The sequence below is a fragment of the Mirounga angustirostris genome, unplaced genomic scaffold (assembly GCF_029215605.1).
Source record: "Mirounga angustirostris isolate CCGP_5_RB_7025 unplaced genomic scaffold, mMirAng1.0.hap1 SCAF_2, whole genome shotgun sequence".
In the NCBI taxonomy this organism is placed as follows: Eukaryota; Metazoa; Chordata; class Mammalia; order Carnivora; family Phocidae; genus Mirounga; species Mirounga angustirostris.
In genome coordinates, this window is record NW_026991710.1 from 77,457,303 (window position 1) to 77,471,794 (window position 14,492).

Consider the following 14,492-nt stretch of genomic DNA (forward strand, 5'->3'; position numbering starts at 1 on the left):
TGAAGATGTAAAAAAAAAAATTGCTAGGGTGAGGAGAGAAAAAAACAGTACCAAAATTTTGAACCAATTATTGTGAGAGTATTGGATAGTGAGATTTAGTGATACAGAGACTCGACTAGAACAGATTACAAGGTGTGACATCCCAGAATAAAAAGGGCAACATCCCGGGTCATTATCTCATAATTATCAACCAGGTTTACTTATATTAGCACAATAAGTACCAACACCAAAAAAGTGTATTTTAATTTTGAGAGAAAGCCATGCTTTTTGTCAGCTAACCTTCTCTTTTAAGCTGAAATTGTTTCTTAAACTTCCTTAAACAGGTTGCTTAATTCATTTCATGCAACAATCCAGAACTCTGTTAAGTATGTTCCTTCCTATAAAGATAAGAAATAAGAGACTGTCCTTAAACCCCTCACATATTATAGCCAAAGGTTAGATTAAAAATACACTTCAGCTTTTAATACTTGCGCTATTCTCACTTTGAAGTGGGCATATTAAAACTCTAGGCCACAGCATATGCATGGTTGCTGGGCACATGGCAAGATTGCTATAGCAACACGATCACTACTTTCATTCCTGAAATGCCCTGTTTGGGTAGCAAGTCATTGAGATGAAGAATGGTCCTTGGACTTGCTTCTTATCGTAGCCTCTGTGTGGGCTTCGAGATGGGTAGCATTTGATTTAGCTCTTTCTAAATTGGGGAAAATATACAAACACACTCACACACATGTGCATATGTATATACTTGTGTATCTATTTGTATATACATATATATATGCACAAATAGATATTCTTGATTAAATTGTATTAATCAATGCTTTCATCTTAGTTGTGGAAAGACAAAGGAGTAATGCATTCCAAGTAACCTTGCCCTAAGTGTTAACTGACGGAAAAGAATTCCTTTGTGTTCATTACAGTAAAAACTCTTGCTGTATGTAATTTTAGAAAATTTCTGTTTTCCTCTAATGAAATGACAGCTCACTAAAACTGTACTGAAAGGTGTAATGTTTTCTTGCCTCTACTTTGCAATCATGTTCTGGGCCATATCTGTTCAACAAACACATGCTATTAAAATTTTCTATACAGTATGTAATTCAAACAGGACAAATGTTCCCCATGGAGCAGAATTAAATTAAAATTACATGGTTCCACAAATACGGCACAGCCAGGGTCTGTGAAGTATGTGCCAGGTCTATAATATTGATATATGCAAATATCGGGATTGCCAAAAATGAACAAACAACGTTAAAAACTTCACAAAAACAGTAGATTAGAAACAAAAGGAACCCAAATGGGTAGCCTAAAAATTTTCCAGTACTCACTTCTGTTTGTAATTTAGGGAAAGAATGGAAACAAAAACCAGGTTTCTACACAGTGAGAGGGCCCAAACCACTCAGCCAGCCGAGACTCATCTTCATGCTAGAATGGAGTGAAAGCAACAACTAAAATCTACATTCTGGAACTCTGACCCAAGCATGTATTTGTCATTGCAGCTGAGATTATGTTGGCCATGTTAACTCAGATGTTTAAAGACTTAAAGTCAATATGAAATAAGGATGAATCAATTGTGAGCACTAACAAATAAAGAATAAGAAAAAGTATTTCAGGATGATTGATATCCTGTTATCTCTCGCCAAGGTATCAGACTGACTTAGTGGAAAAACCTTCATATCCTACATGGATCCTTACCAATTTTCTGTTTTTATTTTGGGGCCAGCCTTATACTGAAAAACAAAAGTTGTTAGTTTCTGGTATTGAAATAAGTACCCCTGGGAAGGAAATCAAATAAATAATTGGTTTATATCCCGGAATCACTTATCTTCATTGGCAGGCAAATATATTACAGATATAAGGCTCTATTCTTACAGAGGCAGTATTCCAACTGACTTAATAAAAAAAAAAATTATCGAATGAAGTTCAAATAGAGCTTCCAAATTTTATGCATCATTTCCTAAAATTTAAACAAAGGCCATGGAATTTATATAATTCCTTTTGAAAATGTTCACTCTGTTAATAAGAACAAAGTTTAAAGTAATTATTTTACATAGAGAAGAATGATTGGTATGTGTGTGTGTAATATGTAAAATAGCTCTTCTTATGGAAGATTGTTATCTTGTCTATTCCTCAGATCACCTATTCATGAACTATCTCAAATAAAAACATTGTCATCATGTTTCACTAAATTTCAGTTACTCAAATTTAGTAGGATGAGTAGCTATAACCCCACAAAACAAACTTTTATTATCTCCTGTGCTTAGAGCCTTGTGTTGTAAAATTCATAACAGACAGAACTTTACAAAAACAGAGGCCATACAATACCATTCCAATCTAGTTGAAGAGACAAATATAAATATACACACACACACATACATAGTTACATATGTATATTATGTACATATGTATTTATATACATATATTACTTATATATGTATATCAAATATATATTTATATATTGTATATCTTATATATATGAATATAACTCCATAAATAACATGACATTATAAGAAATTGCCATTTTTTACCTTGAAAATGGTCAAATATTGATACTCTCTAATGGTTTAACTTACCACACATACACAATTCACACTTACGAATATAATAAAAATGGAAGTATAGATAAGGGAAATGTAGACGTGTTACATATCACTTGAATTTTATAGAAGGATTCATCCCCAATATTGCATTTGAGATACTTCTTTAAGCATGAGTAGGATTTTGACAGAAGTAGGATAAGCAAAGTATGGAGTAAAGGATCATCGATTCATACACACATACTTACTGAACACCTGTTAAGAACAAACACCAAGTCAAGGATGGAACTAGAATAGTGAAAAAGACAGACATAATCCTTGATTTCATGGAGATTACTCTTGAGCTTATAATGTTTAGAAGGAAGAGGAGAGGTAATTTGAGAAAGGAAATATAACTGTCCCTCTCAAGGATCTAACATTAGTAAAGCCAGGAAGTAAGCAGACTTGTTTTCTAAAGTTCCATATGACCTAAGTAGGACCAGTAAGTCCAGATAACAGAAAGTCAATTATACTAGATTTAATGAAGAGCATGCCAGTAATGCATTGAGTTTAAATGCCTGCCACAGTCTCACAACTTAAAAGTTTCTATGATTCCAAGACACCAAAATGTAAAGAAAAGAGTGTTCACATTCATTTAATACAACTTAAACAAATCCCATCTAGGTTCCCTTTGAAAATGTATGAGCAGCATCTCCTAAATCATGTCTTGGTAATGACATTAATGTTTCATGATATTTTAATAGAGGTTCTATGAAAAGGAGTTCAGTTGCCAAATATGATGAGGTTAAAAAAAAGTTTTCCAATGCAGAGCTTTCCTGGGACTTTTGCAGGAAAATCTACTTTATACTTTTCTCCAAAAGGGGAATATAATTATTACAGTGTTTCCTAAAGTATCTGACCACAAAGCTTTTGCTTCTTTTTTTTTGTTTTGTTTTCCCAAATAGCACTTACAAGACCCTGGTGGTTCACTGAACACAGTTTAAGAGGAAAAACCAAATTTGCCCAGTGTCTGGGACATGTGGTGGAAGAGAAACTACCAGAAGAAGGCTAGTAACTACCTGGAGAATGGTTTGCTGTGGAAAAAGGCTGAAACCAAGAAGGTGTTGGAGGCTACCTAAATCATCTAAAAGGCATATGATAAAGGTCTATATATACTAGGGGGGTTATAACAAGAATTAAGGACAGAAGGATGTTTGCAGGACAATTCTGAGAAGAACTGGCAGTAGCTGATAATCACTTTGACTGTTGGAGTAAGGGATGAAGCTGACATTTCTGTTTTTGGTGACAGGATGGAGAGAAGAGGTATCTGAAAAGAATAGAGAAGAAGAAAAGAAAAATTCACTAGTGCCACTCCTGCACCAAACAGAAACCTGAATGAGCACAGCATATTTGCAAAAGCTCCTTTTGGAGTAAGGCAAATTCACTTAAATTTGTGCCCTGTTCTAGCTTCTCTTAATCAGTTTTTTTTTTCTTTCTTTCTTTTTTTTTTTTTCTGTTAAGGCTCACCCTTTTGCTAGTTGGCAAAATATTGAAGACCTTTAAGAATAGAAAGAATCATATCCTAAGCACTAGTTCAAGCTATTCCAGAATGAGAAAGGAGAAAAGAAAAATTTTCTTTTTTCTTGGCAATTGGTTGGTTGGTTGGTTGGCTGGTTTCAGTGGTAGGGAAAGCCTTTTTAATAAAGACAAAATTAAGAAGTCTTATAAGAAAGCATTCTTAAATTTGAATATCCAAAGCCAAAAACCCCAAAAGCCAAGGGACAAATACACCTGGGTGGCTCAGATGGTTAAGAGTCTGTTTGCCTTCGGCCCAGGTCCTGATCTCCAGGTCCTGGGACTGAGCTCCATGTTGGCCTACCAGCTCAGCGGGGAGTGTGCTTCTCCCTCTCCCTCTGCTTCGTCCCTGCTTGTGCTCTCGGTCTCTCTCAAATTAATAAATAAAATCTTTAAAAAAAAAAAAAAGAAAATCTGACACAGAAAGGCAGGCGAAAGCGTGAAAGATAAATATTTAGCTGACATTCTGAACCAGATTTTCTTTTCTCGAGAAAAGGGGAAAATGTTTTCATAGATCTTTTTTTAGACAAACTGTTATGTGTTCAGTAGTTACGGCAGAATTTGGGGAGACACTACTGGGTGCAGGGTCAAGGGCAAAGGAATCAAAGAGCCCCGGGTTCATACCCTTGCTCTGCCACCTCCTAGCTATGTGATTTGGGGCACGTTAGTTTCTTTACCTTGCTGAGCCTCAGTACTCTGATTTACAAAAGGAGAATCCCAGAAATTATCTCCTAAGATTGTCATGGTAACTAAATGATATAATACACGTAAGGTGTTTGATACAAAGCTTGGAACTTTTTATTGTTGTTGAGTTGGCAAAACAGATAATATTTTGCTAATGTGAGAATAATTAAAAAGGAGAAGGGAAAATCTCGGGGATTATTAAAATTTCAAACCAACCGAGGTTTTCTAACCTCCCTGCTTTTTTGTAGAAGAGAAATATTTGCTTTTTGACGGTAAATCTTAGGTACCATGGAAACAAGGGTTGAAAAGACTTCAAGTAAATAGAAAGCAAGCAGCCAAGCCTGAGATTTTCTTAAAAATGTAACCATACAATTTTGAGCAGATCAAGATTTCTATGGAATTCTGAAAGAACATTGATACTTATTACTATATTACCAAATCAAGAGCTTCTGACTATTGAAATTTTCAAAACCATCTAATATGTACTACTTTCCACTTTTTTGTTTCTTATGTTACATAGTTGCAAGAAATGCAAATGTGGTTTAAATGATGGAAGGCAAACATTAACAGTAATAAATGATCTTTAATCAGTACATTTTATCATCAATGGTATAGCTTTGCTCAGGGAGTACAAATCATTGTTTACTTCATATTTCAGAACTGGAGAGTCTATTTAACACCTTCATAATTTAAAAGGAAGAATTTTGTGAGTTGGAGGAGAAATTTTTTTTCCAGTTTTATTGTTTTGCAGTTTTTCAATGTGAAGTTATCTTTGATGAGGGTTTTCGAGAATGTATTTGATTTTTTCAATGTATCTGATTCTACTGAACATGCTTCCAAATATTATAATTCTAAGTCAGAGTTATCTATAAAACCAAACTCATTTGCAGTGACTTCTCTCTCTCCTGCATCATCTGAGAACCATTTGATTTTTTAAATGCCAAGAAATTTCTCTGATTTGTAATATACTTTAAGACTTGATGTATTCTAACGTTTCTTGCTCTTAAGAACCACTACACCCCCAATTAGACTATAGTCAGACTGTATTAAATGAAGAGTTGAGAACCAAATTTGCAGGTGAGTCCAACTTCAGGGAAAAAAAAAAATCCCCAAAACCATGTATTTCAGTTTCAATTCCATTTATAAAAATGCTTCTGACCTCATGGGAAAGCAAAGAGCTCTAATACAAGAAGGCCACAAATTTTCCCCCAATACTTGTTCAGATTGGAGATTTATGACAATAGGCAAAGAGATGCAATAAAATGGTTTGGACTTTTTTTTCAGATTTCATTATTTATTATGAAAATAACACATTCACAGGATTGGAAAAAAAAACAAAATTATAAAAGAAATCTCCTTTCACCCCAGAATTTGAGCGGCCAACTGCTTATATATTTCTCCAAAACATCCCAATGCATAGAAAAATATATGTGCATCCTTTACATAATGAGGATATATTACATGCAGTGATCTGTACTCTGGTTTTCACTTCAAATTTTATGTGAGAGATTTTTCTACAGCCTCACATATAGAGAAACCTCATTATTTTAAAAAGCATCACAATAGTCCATGCAGGGATGAACAGACTCAATCCACCTCTGCAAAAAGGGTGCAAGGAACAACCTTGTATTTCAGTCTTGGTGCTCATTTGGAATTTTAGTTTAGATCCTAAATTCGTAATTACTGAGTGAAAGGGTATATACTTTTAAATATTGGTAGGTATTCTCAAATTGGCCTTCAAAAAGATTGTACCAGTTTGCAATCTCATCAACAAAGGATGAGATATTCCCTATCCCATTCCTTTACCAACACTCTGTTTGGATCCTGACAATATCTTAAATGCTTATTTACCAATTTGCATTTCTTTTCCTGCATCTTCATGTTCAACCTCTGCTCAAGTTTCCGTTGAGTTGCTGATCTTTTTCTTAAATATATATATTTTAAAAACTAGGAATATATTAATTAAGCTAGCCGTTGGATTAATGTATGTCCACAGATATATTCCTGTGTGTGTGTATTTGTCCCTTGGCTTTTGGGGTTTTTGGCTTTGGATATTCAAATTTAAGAATGCTTTCTTATAAGACTTCTTAATTTTGTCTTTATTAAAAAGGCTTTCCCTACCACTGAAACGAGCCAACCAACCAACCAACCAATTGCCAAAATTTTCTAGTGATGTTAGTGATGATTATGATGGTGGTGGTGGTGGTGATGATGATCACATTAAGCCCTAACATCAAGAATTTATTTTATTCTAATAAATGAGATAAAATCCAAGATTTATTTATTTATTCATTCATTTAATTTCCAACTGCCTATCTTGTGGACTGAAAACCCATCTTAACACATTGTAAAATGCCTTAACTGAGTATTTCCTGGTCCCTATTTTAATCCATTAATCTGTATGTCTTATTCTCTGCTCAGATCAAACTCTTCACTTCTTTAGTTTTGCAATATATTTACAAAGAGCTGGGGTTCCCTCATTATACCACTATGTCAGAATTCTTCCGGCTATTTTCACAAATTACTTTTCATACAATGTTGGTGACTTATTGATTCATTTATAAACAGCAAACACTTAAAAATATTGTCTTTCTACATTTTCATATTGTACAAAGACTGCAATCTCTGAAACCGTCCAGAAGAGACTTTTCTTTAAGTTGCAAGATTGTAAAAATAAATATACTGTCTTTCTATCCAAGAACAAGGTAAGTTTTCCACTTGTATAAATCATTGTATTTTTCATACTCTGAGTAGCATTTAAAGTTTTTCTTTCTAAAATTCTGCAAATTTCTTGTTAACTTTATATGTACATATTTTCTTTTACATAGTTATTGCAAATGATATCTTTTATTCCATTATAATTTGAATGGCCATCTGTAAAAGAAAAGTCGATGGGTTATACGAATCTTTTTTTCAGCCACTTTTCTGTATTCTCTTGATGTTTTGTCATTTTTTTAATTTAAAAATGCACTTTTTCCAGATATACAAAATCATACTATTTGTCAAAAATGATCATTTTCTGCCTTTTAAAACAATTTTTATATTTTTCAGTTATTTGTCTTGCCTAATTGCACAGGCTAGTACATTAAGAACATTCCAGATAGTATTGATATCTGAGGGCATCTTTGTTTTTTTCTAACTTGAAAGGTAATACATTTGTCTGGATGCTGGCTTTCTTGTAAAGTTTTGGATGAACATGAAAGACAGCCCAAAGCTACATTGCATTCCACTCCATCCATGAATCTGAGGAGCAAGTGTCGGCGGCTGCCAATTCTGCCCTTAGTCCTCATCTGTCCCATCCTGAAGTTGAAGAGAAACATGCCACATAGTTCCATTTATAAATGCTTTGCAAGGTATTCTTAATGACTGGTGTAGGCAATATTAATTAATTTTATGTGGAAATAATAAAAAATATAATGTTTTAAGAAGGGAAATGTCTTACTAATAGATATATATGTTCACACATGCATACGTGTATGTTACCAACATAGCATGAAGCTGGCAGAGGTGCCCAATATCAGAGCAGTTTAGGTTTTATTCCTAATCTTCCTGTATAGGCATTTTCATTAACTCAGTAAAGAGAAGCCTAAATATATTTGTGACTTTCATCTTAGCTTTTGTGATGTCTTTCTTTTGCTTCTTACCGTTAAAACTTGTGTATTTGAAATCTTTACAAGTAAATGAGCTGAAACAAATAAAACTAATTCACTTGAGATTTTGTAGACATCTGGTGGAGTTATTTTCTGAGTAATTAGAACGAGAGGTGGGACAATTCCCTGAAGTGAAGCTACCGTACAGTTGGATACCCAGTTATTTCTACAGCCATCAGATTGCAGGCAGCGAGCATATTGATTCACAAATTGACAAACAATTATGTAGAGCTGCCACCTGATTGTCTAAGACCCATTTGTGTTATATCACTATATGCTTCACATGCTTTTCTAAATGATGCCTTTTCTCTGTGCTCTCACAGTCTGTTCCATTTCTTTATGTCCCATCACCTCAATATGCCCTTCACATTGTTAGAGATAAGGAACATAGATCTCCCTCAAGAGCTGCTCTCTGCTCAACCTTGGTTAATCTGACATTCGGATACAAAGATGAATTAATTACAATTTGGATTTTGAAAACATGTACCTATTTTAGTAGGGAGAGATATTTATGAAAGAAAATAAAGATATTTAAATGTTTCCTATTTAGCTTGGAAATGTTGTTCAGTGAAATCTTAATATTTAAGATATATGTCTTAATATTATAAAATCATAGATCTGGAATGGATCTGAAAGTTCCCATTGTTATTCTCACTGTTAGGGAGCAAAAGCACTTAAACCACTGTAGAAAGATACACATCTTTCCAGTTTATAATAACTGTAGGAGATTACACAACTATCTTAAGTCACCCATCATAGAGTAAAAAGATGCTATTAAGAAAGTTTCCTTTTTAGCCAATCTAAATCCCAGAGGTTATTAAAATCTACTTTATCCTCTCTCTGCCTTTAGTATTTTACTGTCAGAGATAATATTTACTGAGCAATAAAGTCAGGCATTTTCACCATGCCAGGAACAAAGATAATCTGATCAAGACCCACCCAGATGGTGGCTACACTCACCCATTCGCCTCTTCCTGGATCCCACACTATCACTACTCTCAATCACTCTCAATTTAACTTTAGGTAAGAGATAATTAGGATTTATTTTTAAATGTAAGCAAAGGACACAGGATACTTTGAATCTGCAACGTTTAAAATTGTTTAAAAATATAAGGGGAAATTATGCATGTGAATTGACATTTGATAGTCGTAAATAAAAATTACAAACTTATCCTTAGTTGAACATGTTCCCGAACCCAGGGATATTTAGACCAGACACCAGAATTGACACACAAATGAAATTCATCTTTGACTTGGGCACTTGCCATTCATCCCATCTATTCATTTTCCTCATTTATCTTTTTCAGCATGAACTATGTCCATCAGGAATCAAATCAAGACTTATTCATCCCATTTTACTTTGCAATGCATGGATCGAGACCAACAAATTCTACCCAAACTGAACCAAAACTTTTGCCAAAGGATAATCACTCACAATCAAAAGAACAGTATGACATCATGCCAAAGTAGTGAGTTAGTGAATCCTCAACAGTAGTCCAAATACAGGGAAAACTCACCAGAGGTTTCGTCTACTCTCTCATCTACTATGTGGTCCTTCTGATGAACCCATTCACTATTGCACTTGAAGTAGATCTGGGTGGCGGGGCTGGCTTTACAATACAGGTTCACAGGTTTATTCTTCACAATATAAGCTTCTTCAGGCTCAATAAGAAAATGTGGTAGAGGTTCAGGTGGATCGGATGGAAAGGTTTCTGGGAGTTCATGAAAAAAGTCGTCATCTGGTGAAACAAGAAGAAAGTGGAAAACATTCAAGTCATTGTAGCCATTTGCCATTTACTTGCTATTAATTTAAAAATAATGACTCATAAATGATCTAATTAAGGATGTGTGCACCTGCTATGCACCAGGCAGTATGTTATGTCTCTTGACTGGCTGCTCAATTAATATTTTGATTATTCTCATTTTTACGCATGGCAAAACTCAACATCAGGGAAGGTAAATATCTTGCCCTGAACATGCATGTAGTAAATAGCACAATTGGAATCAGAATCCAGGTTTATCTCACTCAAAAACTGTGATCTTCCCAATATAGTACTACACCTCCCACTACAAAGAGTTCCCCTTGAAAGCTAACAAAAGCAAAAACAGTTTCCTTACAAAAATGTATTTGAAAAATATAAGGCTCATAGGTAAACCTTAAGTCTTTGCAAGAAGCCAAGAAGGAACAATAGGAACATGAAATTAATGATCTTTAAGTTCAGATTCAAACCTATCTTTATTTTCAAAAGATGCCACTGCATGACATATTCATTCATTTATTCATTCATTCAACCAAAACTATTTATTGAGCTCAGGATTATTCTCAGCACTGGAAATACAGGTAATAATATCAAGTCAGTCAATAGTAGATTGATAGTAGAGCCTAGAGCCTAGCAATGCTGTCTGGTCTTAGAGAAACTATACCTCAAATATCAGATGTATGATATGACTAGTCAAACCTATTCTCATTAGACTATTACTGAGTATTATCACGAACAAGAGTCAATAGTCTCATTTTTTATAGCACTGAAAATTATCAAATATATTGCTCCCACCCTGCTGTTTCAACACCACCGAATAAACAAAACTTGTTCAAAACCACTTGAGATATTTGTACACTTGGAGGTATGTTTTTCATAACTTGGGTTCTGTATGGTTCCAAATAAAAATAGATAATACAAAAATGCCCTAAAAACCCTATCATCATGTTTCACAAAAGTCAAGGTAAAAAGTCCTTCCAATACACTGAAACTAAGTTAGACCTGATAATTTTCTTCCTGTGACAGATAGTGGAGAGCAAAACTATTGTTCATTCTTTAAGTTGATAAAGCACCCCAGGCTAATATGTAAGGTTAAAGGTGTGAGGTCCAAATTAAAAGTTTTTAAAAGTTCTTTAAAAGTATACACATTCAGGGCACCTGGGTGGCTCAGTTGGTTAAGTGACTGCCTTCGGCTCAGGTCATGATCCCAGGGTCCTGGGATCGAGTCCCGCATCGGGCTCCCTGCTTGGCAGGGAGTCTGCTTCTCCCTCTGGCCCTCCCCCCTCTCATGCTCTCTCTCTCATTCTCTCTCTCAAATAAATAAATAAAATCTTAAAAAAAAAAGTATACACATTCAGTAGCAAATACATGAGGTAGTATGGGTAAAGACTGGTTGCTCATATGTTACCTTAAAATTCATTTTATTCCTCATTCAGTTGTTGCCCCGTTTGGGGAGATGACCATTTGTAAAATGGCCATTTGTCCGCTAAGAAACCTGGCCTGGCACTTTTTCCATCTAGCTCATGGGATAGCTGTCAAACAGTGACCATGTTTGATCTTTGCCAATATGTTCTGTGGTAAAAACTGGCTTCACTTGCATCACAGACACAACGAGCTTTCAAAGCTCCTCACAATTATAAATTTCTGACACTGGGATGTAAATGATGCTTCCTGTAGCTAGCTTCCTTTCTCACTTTACTTCCTTAATTTGCTATCTTCTGGCAGGGCATCGTTTCTGGTTTTTCCATTGTTGAACATCAAGGATCCAAGCTGTCTGCTAACTAAAGAAAAACCTTGGTTCCAATCATTTCAACTTCTTTGGTCAATATGCAAGATCACTCAAAACTGCTTAAATAAACATAGTTCAGAAAGGCAAAGGAATGGGGAACTGAGGTATTGACAGATCCATCAACATAAAGCTGAGGTCTTGAAGGCCTTATTCACTGCCCCCCCCATGCACTTACTGTTATATGTGATGACAGACAGTTCTGATAATCAATAGAGTGCCACAAAATATCAAACTGAAATTCTGTAAAATGTTAGCTGCTGTTTTTAATTATTATTACTCAAGAAGGCAGAGTGTCAATTCATTTTTTTTTTACTATTGGTGTATATTTATACATACCAAAATGTGTATGTATTTTAATGCATTTATTCAGGTTTCCAAAATATAAAAACTTTCCTTTCAGTCATCGTTTTAGAAAGTGAGATTTGTTCCTTTAGCAGGAATGATGATTGCAAAATATCAGGTGACTGTTTACTACCTTACCTTATTCAATCATGTAGCAAAGTACTTATGTATTCATATCCTACAGAAAGATAGGCATTAAAAATTGATTACCTTTCCTTGCCAAAAGCATGTATTTCTTCCTTCTGATTATTTTATTGTAAACTACTGGGAAGACTAATGGAAGTTGGGAAAGTCACACATATGTTTTCAACTCAAAAGGGGCTCTGTTAAGTGCTGGAAAAAATAGTAATGATTTAATGATGTCTTTAAAAAAATGTATGGACAAATTAATTTTGTATTTCCTTAATTTTGAGTTTTAAGACAAGAGGGTCACTACCAGTAAAGAGAAATAATTCTATGTCTTGCTTTGAAGCTTCATCAAGTGCTGATTTTTCAAGGTGTTCGTTAAATAACACTTAATATGCAACTTATTAAGGAATGATTTCCATCACTTGAAATATTTTCATTATGTGGCAAATACAATGTTTCTTTTACATATCATTCTAGTTTCTGCATAAACCCCATCTCTTCAGTTGGATCTATGGAGATGCCTTAACCAACGACATCATATTAGTTTATTACTATTTCTTATAACACACATACAGTGTTTAAATCTATGCCTAGATAAATTCACATCAGGCAATGTGGCACATTACTTCTAGTGCTCAATTCAGGGGATGGGAATGGCACATCTAAAGATAATTTTCAAGACCTTGACTCAGTAAGATATGTATAAGGGAGTAGATTTGACAAAATAGGAATGGACTGATTATCGTCGGGTTCACATGCTGCTGGGAACTTCTTCCCTTCTTCATTTGCAACAGGTGGCCTGGATACCATGCCCCTCCCCCATGTAAACTGGCGCAGACAACAACTCCCCCATCATCAGGCCAAATATGCTAAGACAATAGTTTCTTTGCTCTAGACAGAAATGGTAAGTCTCAGCATTAATTTCAGAAATTGTCTTTTAATGAAATTTCATCTTAAATTTTTTTCTAGAGTACATTTTGAAAATCAAACAAGCAAGCCAATTCTCTTCAGCCAAAATTATAAAGGAAAACTTCTGAGTATTTAAACATCTAGCGTGGTTACATCTATATGTATTTGACAAGGAAAAAAATTACTATCTCCAAATACCATGTGTATTTAACAAGGAAAAATTAATCATCTCCAAATATCATGCATATTTAATAAGGAAAAAATGACCATCTTCAAATACCATGTGTATTTAACAAGGGAAAAGTGGTCAACTCCAAATACCACGTCTTTAACAAGGGGAAAAAACTGATCATCTGCAAATGAGCATCTACAAATACCTTTTTGTGAACACTTAGCTCCTCTGCACTATGTATGCATCTGCCTTGCACACATATGGTGCGATCTACTTTTCAGTTTTGTCAACCAGTTTTACGCAACTATTACCAATTTTCAAAAACCAGAAACATATAACAAATGCCCAACGCTAGAATGAAAGCTCTTTTGGAGGCAGGAATTATTGTCATTTTTACTTCTATTTTCCATTAAGTCTAGCACTGTGCCAGGCACATTATAGGAGGTCAATAAAAATCTTATAAAAGCATGAATATTCAACAAATGGCAACTGTGATCATTTGGAAAAGGTTCACGAGGTATTTTAGAGTTCATAGTGCCTGAAATGAATTTACAAATACCAGAGGTTGTAACAACAGCAAGATCTACAAACTGGACTGGCTACAAACTTTGTGTGGCCTGATGCAGTGTGAAGATTTGGGGATCCTCGTTGTATGAAGAATTTGGGAATGGTGACAGATGAGCACTAAACCAAGAGTCCTATGTGATAGTGCAGGTCACATACCCATGAAGTCGGTCCTATCTACAAATGTCAGTTAACTGAGCATTCTATCTACTTCATGGAAAAATCTGAGAATTAAAATTATATCTTTATTAATGGATTTTTGTTTTAGAACTTGTTTGCTATTTCCCAGCTTCTTATGATGATTAGATGTTTTCTAGAAGAATCATGGCTTTCCAGAGAGAGAAACTCAGCTTCCAAATAAGTCTCTAAGCAAGTGTGTTTGCAATGGTGTGCAAGGGAAAGTGT

General features: G+C 34.7%; 1 protein-coding gene across 1 annotated transcript in view; it reads right to left on the reverse strand.

Annotated features, from left to right (window-relative positions):
* The window catches only part of UNC5C (unc-5 netrin receptor C), a 347,498-nt gene that overhangs the window by 133,864 nt on the left and 199,142 nt on the right, over positions 1–14,492 (reverse strand). Inside the window, exon 2 of the mRNA XM_045880727.2 lies at positions 9,940–10,161. Coding sequence (XP_045736683.1) covers positions 9,940–10,161 — 222 coding nt within the window. The remainder of the gene's footprint in view (positions 1–9,939; positions 10,162–14,492) is intronic.